Source organism: Phoenix dactylifera, chromosome 5, assembly GCF_051530095.1.
Source record: "Phoenix dactylifera cultivar Ajwa chromosome 5, Ajwa_hap1_PhDact_Kaust_v1.1, whole genome shotgun sequence".
NCBI lineage: Eukaryota > Viridiplantae > Streptophyta > Magnoliopsida > Arecales > Arecaceae > Phoenix > Phoenix dactylifera.
The window spans coordinates 4,900,011-4,922,487 of record NC_143194.1 but is presented as its reverse complement, the minus strand read 5'-3'; the positions used below and the strand labels follow the sequence as shown (position 1 = coordinate 4,922,487).

The window sequence follows — 22,477 nt, the reverse complement described above, 5'->3', positions numbered from 1 at the left end:
ATATTCTATCTGGGTGTATAAACTCTTCTTCTCTCCCATTACATTCTAGCAGTCCCCTATTTAATCATCATTAGAATTGATATTTAAATTGCTCTTCTTTGTCAATTATCCATGAGAAGGCAACCACCCTTAGATCATTCTACAGAGTTGGTGTGTAATCTCAGTTTTTGTTTTTCCATCATTAATTTATATCAGTCACATGTGTGCGGAGGGTCCAATACTAGCATGCTTAAGTATACTCAAGTAACTTGTCATCTACTTAAGCATGTGTTTGTATATTTGAAGCTTATTAAGATTATTAAGTCTATGCGAATGAATGCACAGTTAACTATCTGTAAATGCAATTTGCACTTTATTATGCATATATTAATTCATGGATGTCAAGTAAAGTAGCTCATGCATATATAAATAAGCATATACGATCCTATTTCAATTGAAAAGGTGGATGAAGATGTGTAGATTTGTGGCACAAATTGATGGTATATTGCCCACTGTTAGGGGCTAGGGATATTGTGTAGCTAATCACGGGCCGGGCCCTAAGCCGAAACTTTATTCATTTTTAATCGGGCTTTGGGCCGGGCCTATTTAAAATTTGACCTTTTCCGTGCCCAAGCCCGGCTCATGATCAGCTCTGATATTGGTAGCTTGTTCTTCATAATGTAGTGGCATGCATCATTTGATGTGATGAAGCTCATTATGTTTGTTAATAGATCTTTTTTTTATCAAATAAAAAAAAGATATAAGCTCACTATAAATATGATAAGCTCATTCAATATGATTAAGTTTTTATTTTTTTGTCCTGAATATATTTTTCTTTGTTCTCTTTCACCTTTGATTTGTGATAGTACTTTGAGCATCCTTGCAGCAAGATTTGCTTGTGTTATTGGATGTTGAGAGGAAGATGATGTCTAACTTTCTTCATTGCTTTACTTTTATGTTGATTCAGGAAGTAAACAAGATTGTGAGAGTAATTTGTTTGCACGTTTTATGTTTCTCATTTTCTTAGAACTTTGTGAGTTGCACCTCATTTTTGGTTTCTCTACATTTTCTTCTGCAGGGTAGTCAAACTGATAGCCTGCAATCAGTGGATTCATCGTTGGCTGAACTAGAACTTGGTCTGGTTGATATATTTGCAGGCCTTTGCAGGTTTGAGTGGCAAACTGGCCACCAAGAATTAGCAACTGGATTGTTTCAAGCTGAAATAGAGTACAGTTTATTTTGCCCATCCTTGCATCTTGGCTCACAAAGTAAACAAAGACTCTTTGAACACTTCTGGAATAGTGGTGGTGCCAGAATTGGAGAGGATGGAGCACTTGGCTGGTCCTCGTGGCTGGAAAAAGAGGAACTATCCAGGAAGAATGATTTTACAGAACTAATATCTCAAGAAACTGAAGAAGGTGGCTGGACTGGTTGGTTTGACCCTTCATCAAAAAAGACTGGAACAAGTAATGAGCCGGAAAATTCAATGGTGACTTCTCTGGGTGATGAAAAGATCGAGGAGAACCCTGAGACCGAAGACACTCCACTGGAAGATGATATAGAAACATTACTAAAGAAGCTTGGAATCAACGTAGATGCTGAGCTTGATAGTGAGGTTAAAGATGCAAAGACTTGGAATAGATGGTCTGAGGAGGAGCTATCAAGGGACCATGAGCAATGGATGCCTGTTTGCGAACATTCTGGTACTTGGGTTTATCTCTTTTTCTTCATGGATGGCTGAACCTTTCCTTTTCATGGTTGGTTTTGCCTGATCTTTATTGATATATTCTGTTTGACTTAAAGTTTCATTACTTATCTGACCGTTTCATCCTCTGAACTGACATCTCTGAAGGTGATGATGGAAAATCAAGATACCCTCCTGATGATAATCCAGACAAAGATGGCAATGAACAACTTTCAAGGGTCATCTTGTTTGAAGATGTAAACGAGTACCTTTTTTCTTTGTCTTCAGAGGAGGCTCGTTTCTTATTGGTGTGCCAGTTCATTGATTTCTATGGTGGCAATATTTCTCAATGGTTAGTTATCCATAGACTAATATCTATGTGATTTTAGTTTTATTTATAATTAATTTTCTAGCCATATGGTATATCGCACTATCCAGAACCAGGTATGACATTGTTGCTTTGATGTGAACTTCCACTTTTTATATATTATTCTTGAAGCTTACCAGCAATTGAACTATGAGCTTTTGGAACATCAAATGGTTTTATTGCTCGTTATCTTGTTGTGCTGTCATCACTATCTAATGAAAAACTGGAGTGTGGTGATTTGCGGGCCAACTTTAATTCCACAAAGAAGCATAAGAATTCTTTGTCTGCAGGGACCACTTTGATGTCTTTAACAGTTATAAATTTCAAACTCTGGCTTGCTTTTAATACAGCTGTATTATAATATCTGAAACATGCTTATATGATTGAAGCTCTGTACCAAAACTTATTTACTATGGTAGACAGTAAATTAATATTTTATATTGTCAAGTTTTGAGTATCTAAATAAGCTAATGTATTAACTACAGATCAGTGTGAAGCCACAGGGATTGGCTTGGAATTCATGAGTGTAGGTTTGTTTTTATGAAAACAAGCTTGAAAAATTATGTATTGTGATTGCTGGTTGGAGTTTTTTTATTCAGTTTAAGCCTGGCTGATGTGAGCACAACTAGTTGTTTTATTCAAATTTCTTCAAATTTCTGTGGAGGCCGGCTTTTAATTTTGGTTCCATTTTGTTTTTGTCTATGGTGTTAAAGGAGAAGTGGGAAGATGCATCCAGCTAAACTAAAATTTTATGATGAGATAATTTGGTTATCAAATGGTTCACACTTTCCATACCAAGTACCATGCGGCTTTGGTACCAAATTGGTATGGTATGGTACTATACTATATTAACACTCGGTGCATTGAAGTGTAACAAATTGGTGTCGGTTCACTATTTTCTATTTTTGTGTTTTTTCACTTTTTTGATTATGGTTATTTTAAGGTTTAGAGATCTTGAAAATGTGATTTTAAGGTTATTTTAATGTTATTTTCTATTATATTGGTATCATTGCTTGATGGCTACATCATAAACCACCTCCTTCATTACCATGAACTACATAAAATGGATCTATGCTCTTAAAAATAAAAGATATTATCTATTTTTAGATATATTAGTGACTTTTATAATTTAATTTCACTTAATACATTTGGTAATTATGAAATAATGTAAAAACTATGTATGTTGTCCTAGAAAATATGTTCCAATTAGTAGTATATATTGCCATATGTTTCATGATTTTTAGTTGAATTACTAAAATTTAAGTTATTAAACACTTCAAATTTTTAATTTACATTATATTGCAAAAAAAATCTTAATTACTTCACAAAATACTTCTAAATTATCTATTTTTAGAATATTACTTTTTTTAAATTTTATATATTTTTAATTTATTTTTAGCTAAAAATCTATTTAACCTTAATTTGGATTAATAGGGAACCCTACCAGGGATGGTACATATATATTTTTTCCTACCGATAGATATGCCTTAGTCGCTCTTTATTTGTAAAATCTATTTTAATTTAGGCTTAAGTTCAGATAGCCATAACCTTGCCTAAATTTAAATACATTATTGCCAGAAAAAGACATCAAGTAACAACCCCCAAACATGCTACCTATTTTTCAATTTTCAATATTATTTTTTATTACTATTTTTTAAACCAAAAATATTCTTAATCTAAACAATTACACAATCAAGGGAAAATCATGATTTCTTTTTCAATGCTCATATCACTTTTAGATCTATAACATATCATAAAATTGTGCCAAAATCAAGGTACGCCGTACCGATACCGGAAGGCGTACCAGTTGCCTACCAGACCAGTACGGTTCCAGTTCAGACTGGTTTAAATCAGTACCGAACTGGCCAGCTCTTCCTCGCGGAAGTAGGTATGCCCAGCCAGAGCCGGAGAAGAAGAAGAGAAGGAGAGAGCGAGTAGGGGAGGGAGGGAGGAGAGGCCTCCGCTGCCCGCGGAGGGCCGCGGTGGAGGGGGCCGGGGGGTGGCGGATCCCGCGGGGGCATGATAGAGGCCGTGGACGCGGCCGCATCCTCTGTTTTCGAAACAGGGAAGGCGGCCGCAGAAAAAAAATTTAGGATTTTTAAGTAAAGTCTGCAAGTGATTTGCCGACTTCACTTAAAAAATTTCCAAATTAAAAAACCGTGTCCGCATCCCCTATTTCGAAAAACGCGGCTATGGCCTCCGCCATGCCTCTGTGGGCTCCCCCCCCCCCCCCCCCCCCCCCCGCGCGGGCTCCGCCGCACCCCCTCGGCCTCCGCCGGCCCCTTGCGGTCCACTGTGGGCAGCGAAGGACTCTCCTTTTTCCTCCTTCCCCTGCTCGCTCTCTCCTTCTCTTCTTTTTTCTCGGCTCCAGTTGAGTTCGGCATCTACGACCCTGTACCGGCTTCCACGGCTCCGCTGTACCGGTCAGGGTATGTGCTGAATCGGCCGATATGGGCCGGTTCAGCATACCGTGGCCAAAATACAAATATTTTGCATGATTTTCCCTTATTTTGCCATTTTTAGTTTATTTTAGGAGTAAAAAAAGAATGAAGAGGAGGAAGGAAGGGGATTATACATGATCTTGGACTTGGATTCGGGCTCAAAATCATGAAAAATCCTTTATTCTCTGATTTTCCTCACCTTCCCACACTTCCCTTCATGTTCTCAGTAGAAAAGGGAGGAGAAAGGCTTTTGGGTGCCTTCTTCTCTTTCTTTGTTTTTTTTTAAACTAAGGGGAGGGCCTGTTACTTGAATCGTTCCGAACTGAGTGGAACCGCTCAGTTTTGCTCAATTTGGACTGTTTTGGACTTGGTGGAAACAAACCTCAAAACCAACCCGGTTTTGCACCAGTTTTGTTTCATGTCTATAAATTGATTTATGTATATGCAGCCTATATTATTATGGTTTTTACAAATTTATTCAATATTTGTAAACTTTAATCATTTGATGGACAAATTACCTAGCATGTTTTTATCCATAAATGCTTATGCTGTTTTGAAGTATTAGTAACATAATTAATTTTGAGGGATTCTAATTGGGGTTATGTGGCCTTTTTTATCAGGACATGTACAAACAGACCCAGTTGGACTGAAAAGATTCTTAGCTTAGAGACTGTACCAGATTCTATTTTAGAAAATCTGAGAGTTGTATTTGGCCTAGTGAATAAGACTGAAGCTTCTGTTAAATTGGAGCATCTTTTGTGCCACACAAGTGATTTATCAAGACAAACTAACATGATGAAGTTCCTTCGAAACTCAATTCTGCTTTTTCTTAATGTTTTTCCACGTAATCATCAGTTGGAAGAAGCTGTTCTCAGTGCTGAAGAATTGTTTATGTCTAAAGAAAGTTCTTCAACATTTTCTGTCAATCCATCACGAACTTTAGCCAAAAGCCTATTAAAAAGAGATCGACAGGTACTCTTAATATATTGTCGTAGCATGTAATTTTTGTATTGTCAATGCATCTGTCCATTTCAATAATCTCATTTGTCATTTTTATGCCTTCTTTATTTAAAAATGTCCCGTGCTACTTTTTACATGAATCTTCAACCAGACATTTACTTTCTTTTATGATTTTCATTTGAGGGCTTGCCTACTCCACTCTGTTTTTGTTGAATAATGTAGCATTTTTGTCTTTTGAATTATTGTGGAGTTTGTCTTTTGAAACTTTAACACTTGTATATTGAATCATCATGCACACACTTAATATTCTTATTCTCTATGCATTGTTTGGTAGATTGATGTATAACATGCCTTTTCACATGCCACATATCAGCTCAGTCCTTACCATTATGCTACATAACCATGTGCTAGAAGGCAATCTAGTTCATGATTCAAAAGGAGCAAGACTATACTGTAGGTAACCTATCGTTCTAATGCAAAACTGGCACTGGTACTGGTGTCAAGATGCTGAACTGTACTGGTGTGCATTGATGTTACATGTCAGTATTGATGGTTTTTATCATCTTAATGCTATTAGTTTTGGTACATGCAATCGGTTTGGGTACAATACCAATCCCGTATCTTTCCATTGATAAAACGGTATGGGGTATGGAGTTTGGTATCGGAATTTAAAACCTTGTTTATTTATTTGTCTATATTGCTAGTTGTGTAAAGTATCACTTAGGAATATCAACCTTATAAATGCCTTTTTGTTCCGTGGTAGGTCTTGAATTGAGTTCAAAATCTACCTTCAAATGAATCATATTGCAACTATCTACTAAATCAATTATTGCTAGATTGCAATAACTTTCTCCCCTTATTCTGTATATTTTCTTCTGTGAAGGACCTGTTACTTTGTGGTGTATATGCACGAAGTGAGGCCTCTTATGGGAATATTGATCTTGCAAGGAAGATATTTGATATGGCATTAGCATCTATTGATGGACTTCCAATGGTATGATTCTAAACCCATTTTCATCCACCTGGGGGGTGGGTGGGTTGGCCTTTGGAATCTATCTGATTCTTTTTTTTTCCTAAATTTTTATCTGCAATGTGCTTTGAGTTGCACTGCAAGACTCATCTTTGCCAATATCTAGAGATATATTTAATTCTGTAGATGGTCATGAATACATTGTCAAAATTGTTTCCATGTTATAGTTTTACTCTGTCTTTTGTTATATATGATTTTGCTTGATCATGTGCAAATAAAGCAAGATATAAAGATTCCATATTGTGCTCATGCCAGCTAGGTTTTTACGTGGTACTTGTGCCATGATAGTATGCTGATGTTTCACACAGACATGCACTAATTCATAATTAGTTCAATGTATAGATATGAAATTTGCATGTAAGTATGCTGATGTAATTTTTAGGGACAAACATTAACTTAATTATGCTAGTCTTAAATGTTATTTTAACAAAAAGAAAGTACTTTTAACTAGTCCATGGAAAAATCTAGCATCAAAAGCGATGTGTGCTAATCACCATATAACATGTACATTGTTTAGTTTCAAGTAATTTATTGTGCAAAACTAATATCACTAAGCTATATGTGCAAGTTGGTAATACTAACCAAATCAAAAATCATTATACATGCTTTAGGGGGAAGATGTATGTTCCTGGGAGTTTTTTGTCTGTCTGCTCTTTTAACCACCTTATTCTGAGTATGTGCTTTATTATAATCACACATCTAGCTTACTATCCCTGCCTTTGTTATGATTATTTTATGCATATATTTCCTTTCAAGATAACATCTTGAGTTATGCTTTTGTGTGACCTACACTTTGAGTTGGCCCCATCCGAAGTTTCAAGTGCTGGTGCTGGTGGGTGTGCTGATATGGCATGTGCATGTGAAAGCTTTGGTTGGCATGGATTGGCACAGGCCAGCACTTGAAACCTTTGCACTGAAATGGCTATGCATGTGAAAAATTGGTGCATTAATTAATGCTATTTTACTATTAACAAACTATATAACTAGATATTTCAGTTATTACTATGTCACTGTTAACAAACTATGTAACTAAATATCTCAATTTTTAAATATTTATTGTATATTGCAATATCTCATTTCAAATAGTAATGGAACATTATTTCTTTGGCACCGTCATTTTTTTTATAATTTGATTTCTCAAAAAAAAGGGATCTCTTTTTAGTTTTATATGAAACTAGTTTTTTAGGAGAAAAACAATAGCCAGTTTCTGCATAACTAGCGTGAGACTTATTGCCAGCAAATATGCTCATTATTCAATTATACTAAAAATGAGTACATTATTGGGTGAAACATTTTATAGCAAGGTGGGCAAAATCGGTACTGATAGACATGCTGGCCGACGACTGGTACATTATGGTACCCCCCTTTGTACCATTTTGAACTGCGGCATACTGGAATCATGAAGAGGGAGGAGAGGGCTGGAGAGGAAGGAGAGGGTGAGGGAGAGGGGGAGATAAAGGAGAAGGGAGAGAGAGGGGACTCGCTTGGACCAAAGGGTTGAATTTGGAGGAGGCGTCCTATCTTGTAGTGGTCGGAGAGGGCCGGATTCGAGATGGACGATGACGAGGGAGAGAGACCGCGACGATGATGATGAGGTTGGTCCCTGACCTTTGTGTCTTCGTCCTTGAGAGAGAGAGAGAGAGTGGCCATGGAGCTGTGGAGGTGCAGAACTGAGGATTAAACCCTAGCCCTAGCCGTGGCAGGGAGGGAGAGAGAGAGAGAGAGAGGAGAGGGGGGAGTGGTGGCCTAGTAGCTTATGATTGAGCAGCTCTCGAACAAGGGGATGCGTGCAGGGGGTGTGAAGTCACGAACATTGCAAACCATTGAAAGTGAGAAGGCGTGGGGTGTTGAACCATCGAACCAGAATTAATAAAGTGGTTGAACTGACTCGAGTACCCGAACTATCTCGAGCTGGTGTCTGTAAGGTTCGGTACAAGCCGAACTGCCCGGTTCGGCGATCCATGTTCTATAGTTTCATTTCCTTGAGAAGTCCAATCATCCTGCAGTCATTTGGTAAAATACCTGCATGGATTAACATCACATGAAGGATTTGTAGCAACATGGCATAGACAATAGACATAGTCACTCTTGAAGGAGGCTCTCTCCTATTGTTAAGGGAATTGGCTTTTGTGGGCTTTGAATCTCTCAACGTTTATCTTGTGAATGGATTGGTTTGACTAAGCTTCATATATTACTAGTGTCAACTGGAGGAAAGTTTCATGCTGGATCAATTTAGAATGACTCTTAATATTCTGTAAGTGTTGTATTGTTTGGTCTAATACCCTAACAACATGGTTAATATTCTATCAACTGCATGGAGGTTTCATGCTGGATCAATTGAAAATGATTCTTAATATTCTGTCAGTGTTGCATTGTTTGTTCTTATCCTAAAAACATGGTTCATGCTTGCAACATGACACATCTTTGAAATGCCTCTGCTTCATTCAGACATTGTGGAATAGAATTGTGAATCCATGCACCATCAGTGATGAATCTGATCTTGAAGTTCTACTTAATTTTTAGTGACCTATGACATCGAAATAATTTACAACATTAGTGATTTCTTAAAATGCTTGTTTTTGTTTTAGTGGGGCACATTTTACAGTCCAACTTCATGGATAGTGAATCTGTCAAATACTGTGCTCATATGTGTAGTGTTATTACTTTAAGAGCGCTCTTCTTTGTTTAACTTTATTGATTTTGTTTATCATTGGTACTGGTTGGATGTTATGGAATCCCTATCTTGTTGACCTGGCTGATTAAGAGCAATTTTCCTGCATGAGTAAACTTCAGGTTGTCAAAACTTTGGCCTATTCCTTGAAGGAACCATCATTGCTGTTTACCTCTAAAATGCACGATGTTGCAATTATTTGTCCCATCTTCCCTTTTGCTTTGAATGCTGCTCCCTAATAATCTTCTTGATCTACTCTGGTATTTTGTTGTGTCTGTTGTATCTGCTTGATTCTACCTCTAGGATTTATTGTTGGGAGATTATGGATTTTGTATCTCTCTCATTTCTGGTAGATGATCAATGTTTCTTCTAGTTTCTTGGGGTGGCATCCTTATATAATTTTTTACGTATTTTATCTTTTCAAGAAAAGTTAGCTGCTTTTGATCTTGTGTTAACACTAATGCTGTTCTCTTAGCTGGAAGTTTATGCTCTTTATATAGTTTTTTTATGCAATGTCCTTTATGTACATTTCAGTGTCAATTGAGATTTATTTATGTTTTGTTCTTGGAACCTTTGGAGCAGGACCTTTGGGAAAATGTCCCCCTTCTGTACTTCTGGTATGCTGAAATGGAAGTGGCAACATCTACTTCATGCAACAATTCTAAGTTGTCCTTGCAACGTGCTGTTCACATTTTATCCTGCTTAGGTGGTAACATGAAGTACACGCCTTTTAAGTGTCAAACATTGGGTCTGCAACTCTTAAGGGCACGTCAAGGGTTCAAAGAACAGATTAAAAGCTTGCGATCTGCATGGGCCCGTGGCGATGTAAAGGAACATTCTGTTGCTTACATTTGTTCAGCTTCTTTGTTTGAGGCCTTGACTACGGGTTGGTCTGCTGGTATTGAAGTTATAGAGCAGGCCTTTGCAATGGCACTTCCAGGTCCCTTTTGTTTGTTCTTTAATTTACAAATTTCTCTCTCTTCTAGTTCTCTAAAGGGATTGTCTTACATTTGGTTTGTATGGGTTATCCATATCTGTTTGATGCTTTGTAATTATTGCTTGCATTTTGTTAATTTTTTGCACAAAAGAAAAGACAACATAGACAAATTTGTTTTACCTTTTTAAAAATTTAACAAGCTTCTCATATTTTTGATTATTATTTTTTTTCAAATTTTCAATGCCATTTATTTGATCTTGGCTTGTTTTGGTCTCAAAGGCTGAAACTATCCTAAACAAAAAGAAATGCTGAAAGTGTTTTGGCTTAAAGTTTTGTTGAAATGTACTTTGAATTCAAAATTACAAGAACTGCTGCAATCAGGGTCTGCTGTGCTGGTATCAGGCACCATACCGGTCGCCCGGCGACACGAGTCAGTATGGGCTTGCACCGTGCCGTACTGGGCCTGTAATGACACGAAACCGTTGGAGAGAGGAAAAGAGAGAGCGAGCAGGGGAGGGAGGGAGGCCGGTGGAGGTCGCGGCCGAACCTCTATTTCGTCCGAAACAGGGGTCCAGCCATAAAAAATTTCGTTATTTTTAATTTTGCGATTTTTAAGTGAAGTCGGCAAGTGATTTGCCGACTTTACTTAAAAATCGTGAAATTTTTTACTGCTGGACCCCTGTTTCAAACGAAATAGAGGTTCGGCCGCGGCCTCCACCACCCGCACTAGCGCCGGCCTCCGCCGGCCTCCATCCCTCTCCCTTTTCCTCCCTCTCCCGTTCGCTCTCTCTTGTCTTCTCTTTCCTTCTTTTTCTCCTCCTCCTATTGCGATGACATTTCGGTTTCTTTGCTGGAACATCCCGGTAAGCCACCGGTATGGCTCGGGATGCCCCGAATCGGACAGTTCGGGATGGTTCTGCCAACCTTGGCTATCATATAGTTATATTTGCATGTCTCACTTTTCTTAAAGCATTGCTAGGTAAGGGGAAGAGTTATATTTTCAAGATCTTGAAGCCTTGAATTTTTGTCTGGATGTGAATACACCTTTTTTAATGTCAGACGTTAACAGTACAATTAATATTGCTGTCAAGCATCAACAACTTTTATATTCTCCAACCTTCAGATTAGGGTTTAGGATTTTTTAAGTAAATGCTGCCAAGAAGGTGTTAATGTTGACAGAAAAACAGGTGCCACAGAATGAAAGTACATGCATTATGCAAGCAATATATATTTTTTAACATCGAAAGCAGTAAGTCATCTTAGGCTGTTATAACATAGTTTACAACATTGTCAAAGACAATGTATGTTTGTTCCAAAAGTTATGCATTATCTAATGAGTCGATCAAAAATGGGATAGCACAACTAGATTCATCCTCTTGATTCCTGTCATTTATTTTGGATAAAAACATTATAGCATTTCCTACAGTAACTTACTTTCTGATAATATTAGCAAGCTTATTTGTTGTGGAAATTGAAATAGGCCAAAAGAGAAGATGAGGAACTTCAGGTTACTTTGATTGTAATCATCTGAAATCAACTGAAACTGGTCAACGGACATTAGATTGGTTTCAACTATAGCTAAATGAACAGGTTCTAAAGGTTGTAATCATAACTTATTAATAAAACTTTCAAGATTCTCGTTTAAAAATCAGAAGATTGCTTTAGGTTCTTTTCTTTTTGGTTAATAATCATAGCTTGAGATTCCTTGTTTCATCAAGTTGTTTAAGTTTTTACCAAACCTTTCTGTTTTTAACCCAATAAGAGTCTATCCTTTTTTAATAAGCTTCTTTGAATTTGCTGTTAAAATCTTTGCAAGTTCTTAAAAATCTGTCCTGCATTTGATCCAAGGTTTGCTGGACCAGTACATGGGCTCGTGCTGGTCAGCGCCAGTTAGGTATGGTACAAGTCCGTGTCTGTGTCGGGGCATATCGAAGTAGAGAGAGGTTGGGGGAGAGGGAGGAAGGGAGGGGGGAGAGAGGGAGAAACAGAGAGAGAGGCGTTCCTGGATCTTCGAAGCTATGACCATGGCGGAACTTGGGGGAGGGGGCAGTGGGCACCTTGGAGCCTTTGGTGGAGAGAGAGAGAGAGAGAGGCATCATAGGTGGGGCTTCCATTAGGTACCGTGGAGTCATTTGAATGTGGCAGAACTGGGGGGGGGGGGGGGGGGGGGGGGAAGAGGGAGGGAGAACATTCAAAGGCTCGAAGCCTTCAAAGGGGTCAGGGGGAGGAAGAGGGCTTGGGGTTTATTTAAGGGTCTAAGTGGTCTCGACCACTAGAATTGTTCTAGTTCTTGATTGGTTCAGTTTTGTATGGACCGAATCGCGTGATTCAGGATCGTTCAGCTAACCCAAATCTAATCCACTTCTTCTATGACTTATCTCTCTGACTTATGTAAGGTTAGATATGGTCCTTGTTTACCCACATTGCCGTGAGGCAGCATATTCCCTGTTATCTTCAATTTAAAGATCAGCGTGGTTGTCTGAGCCAAATTAGATTGGGAAGGAGAAAGCATGGCTTTCGAAAACAAATTCAGATATAAAAGTGCAAAAAAGCATCTCTATGAAATAATATTATGTGGTGACAGATATTTGTTCTATTGTTTTTACATACAAATTTTTGTGATTCAAGATTTTTAGAAAAATTAAAGATTGGCCTATTTATTTTTAATATAATATTGGTTTTAAGTTAATAGTGGCAGCGATATAAGTTACTTAGAAGGTGGACTAGAAATGTTTAAAAGTGGGTGGGTGTGCAGGAGAAAGATTTCACAGCAGATATGGCCTCCTAGCTGGAAGATTATTTCCAGAAATTTGTCCATCATAATACCTCAAATTAATTGAAATGATCTGTTATGACATTAACTCAGAAAGTCAGGTGACTCTTCTTCTGCAGTGACATGAGTACTACTAATGTGAGGACTGAGGAGAACTAGAATAAAATAACTATTTTAATATAAGATAACCGTTTTGTTTTGTTTAGTGCCTACTTTTTTCTATTATTTTGGTCTTTGCTGCAGGATTAATAGCAATTCTGCCATAGTTCTACTTTCAGAGTCATAGCACAGCCTCTTCTGTCTCTTACTTTGAACATTCTGAGCTCACAAATTTTTCTTCCAAAATTGCTTCAATTGTTTAACTACAATATTTTATAACTCCCTCCAGTTTTGCAACTCCATTCATTTGTAAATCTAGAGAACATGGAGAATAAACAAGAATTGAGTGAATTCTCTGTGAAATATTTTTTATGCTGCATTCCTGTAGATTTGTATGCAAATTCTATGTCACATTTGCTGATTATGTGGCACTTTATTTTGCTATTGGGCATGTTAATTATGCATCATATATAATTGACTGCTCTAGTTCTTTGTTCCTTGTCTTCTGGTATTACACTGTTCCGGCTTTTCTGTTAACTGAAGGTGGTTGTTTTCAGAAAGAAGAAGCAGGAGCTTGCAACTTGAATCCTTGTGGGTCCATTACATTGGTGTGCTCCAGAAACATGTTAAGCAGTTGAGGTTCTCAAGGGTGTGGGAGGCTATAGCACAAGGGCTTCAAATATATCCTTACAACCCAAAACCTTATATTGCCATGATAGAAGCAAGCTATCTTTATACCGTGCCAAACAAAGTTCGTATTATGTTTGATGAATGTAGTCAGAGGTAACTTCATTTTCTTTTGTGTCAAAATGTCCAGATTACTTATTTTTCCTTTGTGAGCTTTAAATTAACATGCACTTAGAGCAACTTGGTAGTAATAAGGATGTTCTTATGGAACAATCATGTTTTATCATCTAAATTTGAATTATAAGATCCTTTCATTTACATTTTCTTGCACCATAAACCTCTGCTCGCATTTTGTTTCTGATATGGTGATGGCAACTACTATAAGTTGACTTTGCATGGACATTGAGCTTATGCTGCATATTTCAAGGATATATTTGTATAGTTGCAGCCTCTTCATAGAATTTTCTGAAACTATCCGCTGAAAACTTCTCAAATGCATCTTTATTTACCAATATTAGATTTTTTAAGGCTTAGTGACATTAACAGGTATTAGATCATAGGCCTCATCTATCTTACATTTTATTGCTTGTAGCGTCAATCAATTATTCCATCTCATTCACATATTTAGATTCAATTATTGGTCTCACAGAATTCACATAATGCACGTATATCTGTCTAGCTCTCCATATATATTATGTATATACAATTATATGTGCTTTGCTTTGACATGTAGATAGATTTCTGTTTCATGGTACTATAAAGGTTTCCTTTATGGACATCTCTCATATGTCATGGCAGCAATTTGTTGATCACTTGAAGTGAGAGCAAACACCAAAGAATCCTAGGAATTGTTGGAGGCTGCTAGGTAAAGTTAATGCTGAACAAGTGTGATGGTGTTCTAGTTGTGACAAATGGTAGAGAAGATTGAAAGTTGGAGAGTGGGGATGTCAGGTAGTGGTGCTTGTAGGGGATGCTGAAATGCGGAGAAATGGCATTTCTTTTTGTTGGGCCGGGGTGGCGCCCGGGGGGGGGGGAAGCTGGAGAATTAGGGGTGATTGAAGGTGGCTGGGTGGATGAGAAAGATGTGGCTGCTAGTGGTCTAGTGATGAGGGCGTGGACATTGGTGTTAGTAGCAGGTGGTTTGGATGCAATGAAGTTCAACAAAATTATGTGAACAATAAAACCAAAAGGTCTATGATTTTTATCGATGGAACAATATACTTTTAGTGATCTACCATTATTGTGTGGTTAAAAGATACAGAAGTTTTCCTCAAATCCTCTCAAAAGCAGCCAATCTGTCCTCTATTACTACACATGCATGTTTACACATTGTTCGCATAATTGCATATATTATGAAAGCTTAAATTCTTGACTGTAGTGGATCATCTTGACATTGTACCGCATGCTAGAGTGATCCATATCAACATGGGGGATATTGTCTACTTGAGCAAATGGTGGATGGATAATGGAGTGTATTGCATCTTGTTCTATACCGTTATGTGCAAGGTATGTGGTTTGTGGCATACCATACTGAATCGGTATGGGACAGGATTGTGGAGGCGATCCTCACTCATCAAGCTCTGGCTCCTGCCGTTGGCCCACAAGCCATCCGATCATAGGATCATTTGGGGGCTTCGAGCCTTCCCAACATCTTCTTTTAACAAAAGAAGAAAAGGGGGAGTGGGCCTGGTTCCAAAGTGGGTCGACTCGCACCTAGTTTGAATGGAATTGACAGGTTCGCGACTGGTTCCGGCTGGTTCCGGCCCTTTCCGGCTCGTTTCGGTTGGTTCAGGATTCGTTTCGGTCGGTTCAGGATTCGTTTCGGTCGGTTCGGGGCCGGTCTCGATTTTAATTGGTGCACTGACCCGGTCCCTAACCAGGTTGGCTTGGTATGGGCCAAATCGGGTGGTTCGGTTCAGTTTGGCCGACCTTAGTTTTGCCCTTTAGTTTGGGGTGCAGCAGGAAGTAGTCAAAATTGGTCCGAATTAAGCCACGCCTAGTTTTGCTGGATTTAGGGCAGTTCTGACTGTTTCCACCTGGTTCGTGCCAATATAACCCTTGACCTTGCCTCACTCTTTCGATCTGAAAACCTCTCTTTAGTGAGCAACTCATGAGCGATCTACGAGCACGTTGCCCTTGCCGGTTGTCACGAGCCTTGCTTGGCCATCATTGCCTCTAGCCTTGATCTCTTTCTTCTCTCTCTCCTCTTTGTTTGATCTCCCTCGACATTGATTTCCCTCCCTGCTAATCCGGCATGTACACCACCCCCACTAGTACACCCTACCTCCCTCCTTCCCTTTCATCCCATCTCTCTCCAGATTTGAGGAACCACCACCTTATCAGCATATCTTGTGTCGATAGGATACGGTATTGTTAGTACACCAACATGATTCCTAGAAATACACCACTTAGTACTAGTTTTGTAGACCTTGTTATGTGAATGAGACAAATCATTGCCGCTTTAAGTTAATTATGTCTATGCATATTTGTACTCCATTAAGAAAAGTCGTTGCACTTGGTAGTGAAGATCCTTTTTTCCTACACATTTTATTAAAGAAGTTTGGGGGAAAATTGTGACACTTGACAAAGATTCTATAAACACTCCAATGTTGAAATACTTCAAACTATTTGGCACTTAAAACAAGATTCACAATCTTGATATCGGATATCATGCTAGTACCATCTTGGTATAGTGTCGGTATGCTTGATATGAGAGCCAATTCAGTGTACTAATACTCGGTACGCCCCCTGTATTGCGTACTGATTCCATACTGGTAGGGTACGTTATGCCCAATATGCACCAATATGGCCTACCATGCTTAAAATGATTGAGAATTTGTTACAGTTCTTGTACTACAACACCCACTTTTTGTGCTTTGGATTAAGCATAAATACACGTAATTTTTGTAGCGGCCAAGAAGTGTCTTGTGGTGTTCCGTTGGTTTGATTGTCCAAACATGTTAGCACTTCAAAATTGGAACCAACCAGTGTCTAGGTAGAATTGCACGTTGGTGGACCTTATATAGCTTCTTTGGTGGCCAAAATGCACAATATTTTTGCTTTTGTTTTTTTACTGATTATTTTTCCTTGCTCCCAAAATTGTAGTACTTTTTTTTTAAATTCCAAAATAGCACTTTTAAAGATGCTTTATTTTGCAATATTGAGAACCTCTTCCTTGCTGCTTTCCTAGGAACCCATCTGTAATTTTGTGGCTCTTTGCATTGTCATTTGAATTGGGCAAAGCTGGCTCTCAGCATAGAATTCATGGACTTTTTGAGAGAGCGTTGGCGAATGTTAAATTACAGAAATCGGTATTAATATGGCGCTGCTACCTTGCATATGAGGCAGATATTGCACGTAATCCTTCTGCAGCAAGACGGATTTTCTTTAGAGCCATTCATGCCTGCCCGTGGTATGTGCCTATTAACTGAAAAACATAATTTAATGCAGTGCATGCCTTGCTTGATTGGTTTCTTAGTATGTGATGTAATTTTTGCATCATAATATGCAAATCCTTGTTGATGTTGGATAAGACTTATTCTTTTGTCTCATACAATTACACCATTATTTTAGCACTTACTGTGACAAGTGTGTCCCCCCCACCCCCCGCTTCTTTTGTTGCAGGTTGGTGGGTTGGGGAAATTATAAGTTTCTATAAAGCCTGGAACATTCAAAAGAAAATAGATTTATTGAATTTCTGTCATTGTGTATATAACTTTCACTAATTTTGATTCTTGTTAGATCGATGGATGTACATTGACTCATAAAGCTGGTCCCGTAGATTTAGGAAGTCTTTTCGTTAAGGTTTTCAGAGATGTTGGATTATTGTAAGCATGAGTTTTAAAGCTCACAGCATGATACATACTGTGCTAGCAAGGTTTGGAATAATGAGGTATTGGGGAATACTGACTGTGGTACTGTAATGAGGATTTTACCAACAGAGGAAACCGAGTTGTATTCATTGACACATCTGGTATGCCCTCAGTATCGTCATACCTTTTTTGGCTTCCACAATCTGACTTTGGATGTTTTACTTTTCCCCCTCTCATGCGTGCTTGTCTTAATGCTATGTTTCTTACAAGAAATAAATGAGATTAACAAGTCAACTTCCATAGTCTTGGTTTTCAAGGCAAGCTGAAATCAGTAACATGCACCTTTATCACATAAATCATGTAACTTAGCAATGTAGGTGTAAAACTTAGCAATTGAAAGACAATTAGGTTACCAGAAATCATTTAACTAGTTTGCAAAGGACATCTTGACCATCGATAATTAGCTTATTAGCATGGATAACAGGACATAGACAACATATACCAGTATTTATTCTACAATATTTGGAAAATTATAGTATTCTATCATGCGTTTATTTACTAATCACTCCTATTCAAGGTGAATTATCCATTATAGCTTTGCCGTAGAAATGTTAAACCAACCATGCGACATATTACTAATGTCGAAGAAGAGGGAAGCTAAAATCATAGTGTAATAGTTGATATATAATTATGACTGTATAAATGGTTATCCTAATATAGAGTCAACAAAATATGTTAAGAAGGATGCTTATGCACATGTTGGTGGTCATTGTAAAATTATGTTTCACAAACTACAAACTGTTTGTTGCATCATTGTAGCGAGTCATGTGATCAGGGTGCACAGCTGATGATGAGCTACACCCATAAGCTTGGTAAGATGGAATCAAGTTAAAACAACTTGATATTCATGAACAACTGCTGCATCACCTGCCCAAGGTAACTTATATTTGCAGTGTTGATGGTGAGGAAAGCGGCTGAAAGATGATGTCAGTAAGTGAGAATTTCATTATATGCTAGGTGATCTAGACTGGTGATCCAGTCCTGTGGGCAAATGTTGTTAAAGACCTGCATGCACCCATTACCAAGGAAAAGAGCCACCAGTAGAAGCCAATCATGGCAAGTCAGATGGTTCTCAAATAGCCAAGTTTTAAAAGGATAGGTAATGAAGATAGGTCTCCACAAGGTTATTAAAAACATCCGCAAAAAATGCCCAAGTTGCTCCATAAATGAATTTGTGATGTCTAGCTGTTTAAGCACTACCAGTTTGATATTGCATATATAAATATGCTGTGCCTGGTTTTTTAAGCCTTAGCTTTTACTGTAATGAGCTAGCTGCTTGGTCTGTTTAGCTATGTACCATCTGCTAAAATGTCTAAGTGGCTATTCCATTTATGCATGTATGTAGGCATGCATGCATTTATGCATGTATATTGGGTAACTGGGTTGCCCTACATTCCATTTCTTGACTTGTCCCATCTTGACACTCGGGCAGTGGGAGCGCCGCTGTTCCATTGGTTTTTAAACCTTGAATTTAAGGATATTTTGGAAAGAAAGATATTTGTAAAGTTATTTAATGCCCACATTCTTGATCAATCTCTTAAAAGTAAAAAATTCACTTTTAAATACCATTAGAATGGGGTCAAAATCATTATTGGAGAAGTCCAACTCTCTACCAATTTTGAGAAGCTACTGTTAGACAAATTTGATAGGTAACCAAGTGTCTGATATGTATTTGATTCTGATGTGTATCATGTATTCAACACAGATTCTAGGAGCTGAATGTGCGTCCAGGTAATGCCATTGGTACATGCATGAAATCTATCACGTTCAATGTGAGACATGAATCAATCTTTCAGGAAATGGAATAGGGCGGTAAAATTAGGCATGACACATTTTTATATCGCTTTATGTCCTAGGTATAAGTGGTGTCATCTCATGCTTGAGCACTTTATAAGCGTGTTCGAACATGATTTAAATTATACGTGAGCACTTTATTCCGAAAAAGAAAAGAATTATATGCGAGCAACCCTACCCAACCATAGTTTTATGATTCATAATCGATTTGCAAATGAAGGTTCACACTTGAACCTGCTTTTTTCATTTCAGCTCCCATGTCAGCTTCTGAGCTGTGGGTTCATCCATTCCAGCTGTGCTATAAGGCTATAGTGCCTTATATCTATCCACAAAATTCCTCCTGTCACAATTTGGCAATTCAGGCAATATGTTAGTGCTATTGTCCACAATGTGGTGTCATCTCATGCTCGCTGCAGTTGCTAGGCTCCTGTTCCTAAGAATTTTCTCATTGGCTTAGCATTGAAACCTAGTCCCTACCCTTGTGATGCAAGGGAAATTTGACACCAGGGAGGGGGTGTGTGTCACTTTACCACAACGATGAGAATTTTGCATTGTCAGTTCACTTCTAAAAGGGAAAGGATAATTTAATGGATATGGTACCCATTATTGCTAACTCTGAGGATTTATGGATTATAGAGCATATTGAAGGATGTCGGTTTGCTGTTGCAGCAGTCGCAAGTACTAGGTACGAATAATATGTGCTTTAGAGAAAAACCATTATATGTTGTCCCAGACCAGATCTTCAAGTTAAACTTGGTAAATATAATTGATGCTTATTTTTAAGGAATTATGTCTTGGTATCTTTAGCATTTGGTTTTGGGGGTTCTTGAGCGACATATGACTCTTCTTGAGAAAATTGTAATGAAGACTGGACTAATGTATTTGTAGGAAAGAGGTTCGCGGCGGGGGGGGGGGGGGGGATATTTCTGCTTTAAAATAAAGTAGTGATGTAGATTCGACATTGTCGTATAAACACTAGCAAATATGGTATGCAGTACCAGTCGGTATTGGGCGTACCGTACCAATACCGGTACTGGTATGCCTGGCGTACCACATACCGTACCGTACCGACACTCGGTACGCCTATGCTAGTGCGGCACCGGTACAGCGAACCTTGCTAGCAAATGTATCTGACTAGGAGTAGCTCCATGTGTAAGGTTGACATTGCCCCTTGTGTGATGAGGGGCAATGGTCTGCTGTGATCAGCTAAATATAGGACTGGAGTTTTACATGGTGGCAATGGAGAATATATGGTATTTTGATAGCTGATATTTTTCTCATTAAACATATTCTTACCAGTTTCCACATCCTTTTCAGATTATCCCTTGTGGCTGAGGTGATGATGTGATGCTGTGATGAAAACAAAGTGGTAATATATGGTTCTTGACCACTTGAATAAAATGAATTTGAGCAATTCAGAAAATTGCTCAATTTTTTCCATTTTTAGTTTCCACATCCTTTTCAGATTTTGGCCCTTGTGGCTGAGGTGATGATGTGATGCTGTGATGAAAACAAAGCGGTATATGGTCCTTGACCACTTGAATAAAATGAATTTGAGCAATTCAGAAAATTGCTCAATTTTTTTCCATTTCTTTATACTTAGAAAGGATAAGGGATGATGCTAATGGACTAATGAAGCTTTTACAATGAACTTCAATTATCCCTTTCCAAGTGATGCAGGTCCCCAGTTCCAAGTCGAGGGATTTACTTGGAATACAAAGATTCCCTCTAAAATCCAAGTCTTCACTTAGTTTGTCACCAAGGTGATTGTTCTCATCTTTGGTAGTCATTTAAAGATGTGTTGGTCCATTGATAGAATGCGTAATGTCAATGGATAATGCCTTTTTCATGAAGTAGGTCTGAGAGGGGATGCTGGTATCTGCGACACCCCTTAATGAGGAATCCGGCACCTTTATCCTTATAATGGGTTGCTTAGAGACAGACAAATTAGGTGGGCTTCATATTTTTTGCCAGTATGGTGTGAAATACTGGGCATTTTTTCTTTGTTGGGCCATGGGGCTGGTGAATGAGATTTTAATATTCATTGTTTTGGCACTTTGGCTGCTCATTTATACCATGTTGATGAAGAATGGAGCTTTGATTAATGATCTGCTTAGTGTAGTACGATGGATGTACATATATTTCATTTTTGTATCATTTAGAATGGAAATTGGTCCCTGATTCATGTGGGAATTCAACCAAAACTTGCAACCTTTGTGCCGATCCCAAGTCCCCAAAGTTCAACCTCCCTTGATCCATGCTGGATTTTAGTTGAAACATCCATCAATGCCTGTGGTTTCTTCTAAAACAGATAATGATAAAACACGATTCTTTGTAAAACAAGTTTTGTGGGAAATAAGGGGAGATCTGTTTTTCATAATGCTCACTTTTCTGGTTTTATGACTTTTTAAATTTTGGCAAAACATGTTTGATGAAAAACATCTAAACAACTATTCTTGTAATGCCCAATGATTTTGGGTTTTCTGCAAACCTGTTTTACTACCTCTAGGTTATGGCATAATCATTGTATGCATTCTATTTCTAGTTCTAGTATATACTTGTAGATGTCTAATTGTAATAACCTTTCCTAACCTATGACTAAGGCCTCGTTTTGCATTGCTATAAGTAGTAGAGCTTTTGTCTGAAGAGCTTTGGCTAGCAAAGCTAGCTTTGAATAAAAAGTTGTTTGCTATTTGGTAACTAACATTTCTGAAATGCTGTAGGACTTTAACATCAATTTAGTAATCAAATCAAGAAAATGATAATAAAGGACATTAAATAGTGTTTTTTTGGTGGTGCATTACTATATGTGTCGTTTATAAATACATCCATGAGAACATATAAAATTTCTAAGAAAGAAGCTGGAAGAATAAAGTAACACTAAGGTGGTTGGCCACATAAGACACATCCCAGTCTGTTGTACCATTTGCCTTCGGATGATATAAGCCACCATAAAGGTATCGAGGGAGTTCAACATCTGCCTATAGTCCTAGATGAGAGGGTGAGTAGCATTATTCTCGGGGGCTATATATGACAGCCATTTGATATCTGCACTCGAATCCCTATCTAGCATAATTCTGGATGCCCTCAAGGTTATAATGGCATAGGTCAGCTCTTCCAATGCTCCTGTGCAACTTGGCCATTGGGACAATAGTATTGCATAACCGACTTCCTATAGATGCAAGGAATGACCCCCTATGGTCCTTGATAACAAAGGCTGCTCCACCATAGACCCCACAGTCA

At 38.2% G+C, this 22,477-nt stretch overlaps 1 protein-coding gene and 1 long non-coding RNA gene across 3 annotated transcripts in view; both read left to right on the top strand.

Moving 5' to 3' along the window:
• LOC120103720 (uncharacterized) overlaps window positions 1-22,477 on the top strand; it is a 31,706-nt gene that overhangs the window by 7,536 nt on the left and 1,693 nt on the right. Inside the window, exons 4-11 of one of the 2 annotated variants that reach the window (XM_039129358.2) lie at window positions 1,058-1,682; window positions 1,832-2,015; window positions 5,092-5,443; window positions 6,315-6,425; window positions 9,715-10,072; window positions 13,499-13,724; window positions 16,759-16,980; window positions 20,552-20,822. In XM_039129358.2, coding sequence (XP_038985286.1) covers window positions 1,058-1,682; window positions 1,832-2,015; window positions 5,092-5,443; window positions 6,315-6,425; window positions 9,715-10,072; window positions 13,499-13,724; window positions 16,759-16,980; window position 20,552 — 2,079 coding nt within the window. In that variant the 3' untranslated portion in view covers window positions 20,553-20,822. Of the gene's footprint in view, window positions 1-1,057; window positions 1,683-1,831; window positions 2,016-5,091; window positions 5,444-6,314; window positions 6,426-9,714; window positions 10,073-13,498; window positions 13,725-16,758; window positions 16,981-20,551; window positions 20,823-22,477 lie in introns of those variants that run through there. The other variant, XM_039129357.2, reaches the window with a different exon arrangement.
• Window positions 20,877-21,339, top strand: LOC148703329 (uncharacterized). Its single transcript, XR_015986914.1, has 2 exons — window positions 20,877-20,997; window positions 21,092-21,339. It is a non-coding gene; the product is annotated as an uncharacterized LOC148703329 (long non-coding RNA).